The sequence below is a fragment of the Hyalella azteca genome, unplaced genomic scaffold, assembly GCF_000764305.2.
Source record: "Hyalella azteca isolate HAZT.00-mixed unplaced genomic scaffold, Hazt_2.0.2 contig1382, whole genome shotgun sequence".
Taxonomy (NCBI): Eukaryota; Metazoa; Arthropoda; class Malacostraca; order Amphipoda; family Hyalellidae; genus Hyalella; species Hyalella azteca.
In genome coordinates, this window is record NW_025931701.1 from 8,604 (window position 1) to 15,326 (window position 6,723).

The 6,723-nt window shown below is 40.0% G+C and overlaps 1 protein-coding gene across 1 annotated transcript; it reads right to left on the minus strand.

Moving 5' to 3' along the window:
* Positions 1–4,532: 4,532 nt before the first annotated feature.
* Positions 4,533–6,362, minus strand: LOC108670917 (UDP-glycosyltransferase UGT5). Its single transcript, XM_018158414.2, has one exon. It carries the CDS (start codon positions 6,255–6,257, stop codon positions 4,674–4,676), a length of 1,584 nt encoding a protein of 527 aa, XP_018013903.1. The 5' UTR covers positions 6,258–6,362; the 3' UTR covers positions 4,533–4,673.
* Positions 6,363–6,723: the final 361 nt, after the last annotated feature.

Sequence of the window (6,723 nt, forward strand, 5' to 3'; positions counted from 1 at the left end):
TAATATCTATCGCATTACTCTATTGCAAAATGTGACATTAGCCTTGAGCTGGTCACTCTCGCATGAGCGGTCTTGGCTAGCGGGCGTGGTTTAATGCGGCCTCCGTGCGGTGATGCAAGAGAAAATATCGATATTTATAATACTGTTCCTACAGTGTATATATAGTATAATATACAGTGTATAATACTGTAGAATACTGTATATTTATAATACTGTTACTGTATAATACGTCCGTCACTGTTTTCCCGCATGAATCTTGAATTAACATTAATTCTTATCGACGATTATGGCAGTTTGCGGCCACAGTGTGGTGATCCTCGGGAGTCATTATGCATCCAACAAGGGTCTGCAGTCCGACAGCGCTTTCTTCATTCATTCTGATCTACATTTAGCGAAGAACGTGTTCAGCTAATGATTATTTTTATAGCACAAATTAATTTGTATGGATGATATTGTTGAGAAGAATTCAAAGTTCAAAGAAGTACTTGTTAATCAGACAAGCTAGTTACATTCTTCGGAATAGATTTTTGGCCTAACTCATGGATGATGTTTGTTGATAGGAATTCAAAGTTCCAAGATGTACTAGTTAATCAGAAAAGCTTGTTAGATTCTGCGGAATGGATTTTCGCGGATTGCCAGTTCAACATTTCGAATTAAGATTCAAGAAGACAGACACGGTGCACAAGCCCGTGATAGTTAAATGTTGCGTGTGAAGCGCGCAGACTAGTGAACTGTACTTCTGTGAAGCTTTTAATGATAATTTTATAGATGACGCCAATTTTTAGCGAAACAGTGTTCAGTTATTTGCTCAATTGAATGAATGGGAAAATGCAGTAAAGACTACATGAGTAAGGCAAATAAACTATCGTCGAAATATTTTCCGAGCGAGATAGATACGTAGAACTATCTTCGTGTGGCTCAATATAAAATGAGAATTTGTCATAGTACCTCTTGTTAAAATACTTAAAACAGGGGTTGAAATTTGTATCAATCAACGTTGGTTCGGCTTTCATATATTAGATGCAACTTTTTCATAAGTAATTAGACTAACACGAGCCTTTAACCATGAAATCAGTCTCGCGAAGGATATCGATTCCGAGAGTAATGCACATCATAATAAATATTTTGACTCGCGATCGGTTACTATCAAGGCCTGTTTTCATTGCTGAGGCTTGCGCATCATTATCGTGGGCACTATTGGGCCGCGTTAATGATGGGATGCTGTTAGCTTATTGCGTGTGCGTCTGTACAGTAACTCTTGTGGTGTCCTTGTCGTGACGCTCGTGCTGGTGTCAATTTGCATAGCTTAATTCTCCTTCAATGGCTTGCTTTGACTCGAGGGCCTCTCGAGTGGTGGACAAACAGCGACGTAACTACGCAGTGACGTAGCGCGGCTACTGCGTAATAATTAATGCATTCAAAATACGTGGAGGAGTCTTTGGCGCGCGAGTTTTAGAGCGCTTTCACGTGCACAACTTTTGCCATGACGATCTTTTGATATTAATGAAATATAATAACTATTTCTAGTCCACATAGGAGCCAAAACTATGTTGGAATATTAATATTATTGTGAAATTTAGAGAAAAATGTTTTTAGATCTAGCTCCCCAAAAAGACAAGATTTTATAATACAACAAAAAATAACATATATTCGTATACTATATTTTCAAATCTTTCCTACCCCGTATGTGTGTACGAATGTTGCGCACTCACGTTTTTCTCAGACGTGTCGTCATATAGGTCTTCACTCAGCTCCGCAACACAAACGTGTTTACATTAGTAGAAACCTCTCGGGTTTCTCGATGGCGTCTTATTCGATGTTTGTTGTCAGCAACGCAGGCCTCCTTTGTTGACACAGACGCACTGCGTCTAGAACGAGCCTGACCCTGAGTAAAGTTTATGCCAAATCAAGGACATATGAAAGCGATTGACCAAATATCAGCATTTGTGGCGAGTTAACTCGACCACACATTAACTCGAGTTTCCGTTTTCTATTTGCTCTTAAGCGTCATTAGGGATTCAACACTACTCTATTTTGAAGTCTCTATTTTGATGTATAACTTTAGCTGCATGCGGCACTTTCCAGAAGTATAGTTTTGCGGTGTACTAGGAACCGAGAGTAAAAGGTAAAAGTAAAGTACGTAAGGTACGTAGGTAATCAAATTTATTCTTTCGCTTCGATCTTTAAACCTTGACGTTTGAGATTTTCTGGCGCTGTTAAATCTTTTCTCTGTTCACAGTTTCATGGACATTAATCTTCATCTTGATGACTGAGCATTTACGTACAAGATTCTTTGTATAGTAATTTCTTGAAAAGTGAATATGACATCTTTATTCTTAGATATGAGGCTTTATCATCGTAGTGGATAATTTTTTCGATCATTAATAGAAGGAAATTCTTGTAAGAGCGTCAAAAACTGAAACGAAAATGATCAGCCGCTCTCCGATCATCAGCCACCATTCATCTTCTCTTCAACATTCCGCCAACGGAAGGCATTCTCATACTTCACACTCTTCTTCTTTACAGCCTCTTGCATCTTCTCCAATAAAAAGTTCAGTGAAGCTCGTAGACCCTTGCTTGGAATTATCTAAAGAATCATTCACTGTTCATGACGAGCTGTGCTTGACAAAGACTTCCTCTCATCCTTCCGAACCGATACAAACATTAAGCATGGTTAACACGTTTCAAAGCTCAACAGATATTAAAGGTGACAAAGCATGTGCAAATACAGGAGTGGCAAATTGTTCGTTTCAAGGTGTCGAATCTGAAAGTATTCTTCACGAACAACATCTCATTAATAACTGTGCAAAAAGTTTCCTGGAATTTTCAACAAAGCAGCTGAAGTCCAGCAATTCACTTGATACTTCTCAGAGCCAGAAAAATTACGAAGCTTCTTTTGCTCAGAAACAAACGCATGGAACGAAAGGAAAAAATTTTTCTATCTTTTGTAACGTGCGTAATGATATCCTGAAAGATATAAAAGTTAAACATCATTTCAGTGCGCATTCAATATTCAGGGAACATTCAAGCTTGAAGAATTTAAAAATTCCAACTGGACATAACCAATCAACAAGGCTTACAGAAGGTAAAAAAGAAGGCGTCTGCTGCGAGGACGCAAAATCGTCCGACTACGTGGATAGTCGCTGCGCGCTGCCATCTTATTACAACAATTTTAATAAGGGAAATGATGAACCTTCACTGACCCCAACTTACCACTCCGTGCCAATTCCTATAGCGGATACATCTCCACTTCTATCATCGTCACTTCCTGGTTCAGCGTTTTCAAACAATGTTCATGTTGGGTGCAATTCTCATTCTTCGCTAACAGCAAGTTTATCTTCTTCGTTTGACCTGCATTACGTTTCTCCCACTACCATCGACTTGAGAAACACTCCTCCAAATACTCCATCAAGCACACAGAATTCTGAATCTTGCGTGCAAGACATTTCTAATCGGCAATTAGTAAGCACCAAACTTCAAACGTCTGTTCCTCCATTCACTTCGAGCTATTCATTTGACGCCACAAATTCTGTTAAATCTCGAACATCGATCCGTCTACTTACTACAAATTCTTTTGACGAATTAGCTCTTATGCAACTGAAAACTTCTCACATACATTTCAAACCTCAGCGTAATTCCGATGCGCTGTCGCTAAAATCCATCAACTCCTCGGAAATTATCTCAATGCATTCACAAAGTACGGCGGACACTATTTCCTTGGCATCTCAGACGACGCTGGATGCGTCGCTACTGCAGCAGGTACCCGCTAGTGGAGACCCTGCGCTCACTTCTCTGGCCGCCGTGCCTTCACCGACTCCTTTCTCGGCGTCCATCAACCTAGAAGCTGCGCCGCTTAAGCTGAGAATCTCATCCTCTTCAGAGAGCGAGGACGAAGGTTGGCTGCTATTGAACAATGAGAAAAAGGTGAGGCTTTCTTCTTAATATGTTTTGCTGGTTGTTATTAGCTGAATGTCCGGCGACAGAAATATGACTTCGTTTATTTGGGTCTGTACCCTGCCAAATGTTGAGATTACTTAGATGACTTCATTGAATTCGAACAAAAAATTTGTGATGCTTTTTTATTTTTTGGTAAATATATTTATTAAAGTTAGTAAATCACCGTAAAATTTTTCAATTCCATTTAGATTATGCCTAAATTGAAATTACTTTCTTTAATATATGAAAAATCGGTGTCCAAATGGGTTATTTACTTTTTATCTCGTTTTTCCGTGTAGTATAGAAAATGGTTTACTCCGTAAATTATGAGCTTCAGGTAACCATAAATGGAGGGAAGTAAGGAAGGGCTAACATTTTTTTTCATTGCCACACCCGTTGCATCTTCCGTTCTCTCTGATTTAACCATTATATGGTTTCACTTTGGTAAAAATTCCAATAGATGGAAATTATTTAGCTTTGGATAGCTATTTAATATTCATTGTTCGTCGCGGGCGTTTTTTGCGTCAGATAAAATAAGGCATGCAGAGTTTTTCCGTTCTAATGCGTACCCAAGAAAGGTTGAGTCATAAACAGAATTAGATTAATTTCTTTTAATGATTAAAATTCGTGAAAAAGTAGGAAATAACAAGTAAAGTACTACGCACTACATTTGAACAAATTTCCTTAGACGATACGCTGAGATTCAACAAATCAACTTAACAATTAGAACATTTTGATTACTTCGATTGATGAACGGCGACATTGTGCATGAATCTCAGGACAAAACCTTTAACGAAATTTTTGATCCATTTTAAAATAAGTTTTGATGTTACATATATAATAAATATCGTAGAGAGGGCAATTACCAACAAAACAAAGCCGACATCGATTAGGAAGTATTGAACTATTGAGAGGTTGGCTGCTTTCGACTTCAAGTGCGCTGCCCCCTGATGTCTCATGACGTACTCCGTCCAATAGACGGCGCGGTCCAGAGGGTGGGTTTCTTGATCCTTCATGATGACCGAGCGACGTCTTGCTTCCTTCCCATACGAGGGATTGTTCATCACCCGCAAGATTGCGTCTTCGATGTTCTGCTCCGATAATGTTTTTAGTTCCAGAACAGTTGCCATACCAATGGACTCGGCCTGTTTGGCGTTAAGCGTTTGATCGCTCATTAGCGGAAGAGCCACTATGGGTACGCCATGGTAAGCTGTTTCTTGTAGAGAAAGAAGTCCTCCGTGGGTGAAAAACGCTCCAATGGCTGGGTGGCCTAGAACATCTTGTTGGGGGAGCCAAGGCCGTGTAATGACGTTAGAGGACAGATTAGAAGGTCGTTCGCCGTAAGGCAGACGATTGAAAACGTTGACAAACATTGAGAGCACATCTTCTGGCATTGAAGAGCTTTTAATATGAGAACCAAGACTAAAAAGTATTGCGTTTTTCTCTCCAGTAACATCAAGAAAATGGCTTAGTTCAGGGTCAATTGTTTGCAAGTCTTTGGAAGGACGACAGTGCATACCACCAACTTCAATCACGTTAGGAGTCATGGGCCGAGGAAAACCTAATGAGTGATGGGAGTTAACTAGTACGACAGATGCATTGCGTTCCACTTCTTCAAGCGAAAAATGTTCATCTTTCAGAAACTCTTTCACCACTTTTTCCAAACGGTTGAGCACCAAATGTCTTCTTGCGATTGGTGAGACAATTCTAAACACGGAGTTGATCACTCGCTGCCAGAGACTCATCTCATCCGTGTACGGGAGGTACTGATTTGGAACAAATGCTGGATTTTCTGGGTTACCCATGATGTCGGCTGTCCAAGGAGTCAACCCGGATGTCGTCACGTAAATGAACGGAACTTGAAATTTATGCACAAAAGCCAATCCACACTCGTTCATGAAAGCAGGCAGCATGATGAGGTCTGGTTTGTTCATCCAAGCACTTTGAACCGCAGGATCTTTCAGGAAGGCTTCGCAATACACATGAATGTTTTTGATAACTTTTTTCATTACTTGAGAATTAATATTTTCCGACTCTTTGTACATTTGGAAAACATTAAATTCACCGGTGGAGTTGATCATTTGCTGACGAGCAGTTTCTGCCACAATATCGTTGTACGCTGGTGCTGTTGATCCCTTGAAATTGGAAGAATACATAGAGACGACGGTCACATCATGCCCCTTTTCGCCTAATTTCTGGGCGATGGGTGTGAAGATGTTCTTGTGAGATGCAGAACCGAGTGGAAGAACCATGAGAACTTTTGAGGAAGTGGCGCAGGAAATAGCTGATGCGATAAGAAGACATATGCGTAAGAGCGTCATGATGACTCTTCCAGTAGGTTCTCTTCAATTGTAATTCAAGTCTTCAGAAGATTTGCTTGTCACTTTTATAAGTAGAGAGAGCTGAGCGTTCTCTGGTGTTAAAAGCTCGTCAGGTTTGGGAATGGCTGAGGCCGGGCTGTAGCAGCTTTTATACCATTTTGCTGACTGATAAGCTGAGCCTGCTGCGCATTTTTCTATCGTTATCTCGTCGAATATTGGGTCTGGTTTTCCTCGTATGATGAATGAAAAAGTTTATCTCTGTGATATGAACGCGCACGGACAAGTAATAATGTTCACTGTGTCGATAATAGCCTATTTCGAGTCAATTTTCCTCAATGTTTGCTTGCTGCTTCATGGCAGTGACGGAAACGTTTTCATTGCTAGTAAAGTATTCATCTTATTATACTACTTTCCCAAATAAATTTGTTTTTCTGTTCCTGCTGCTTCCTATGATTTCTTTGCTGAA

Bases quoted from the DNA above. Each gene is read 5' to 3' on its own strand.
- LOC108670917 (XM_018158414.2), bottom strand. From the start codon at position 6,257: ATGACGCTCTTACGCATATGTCTTCTTATCGCATCAGCTATTTCCTGC.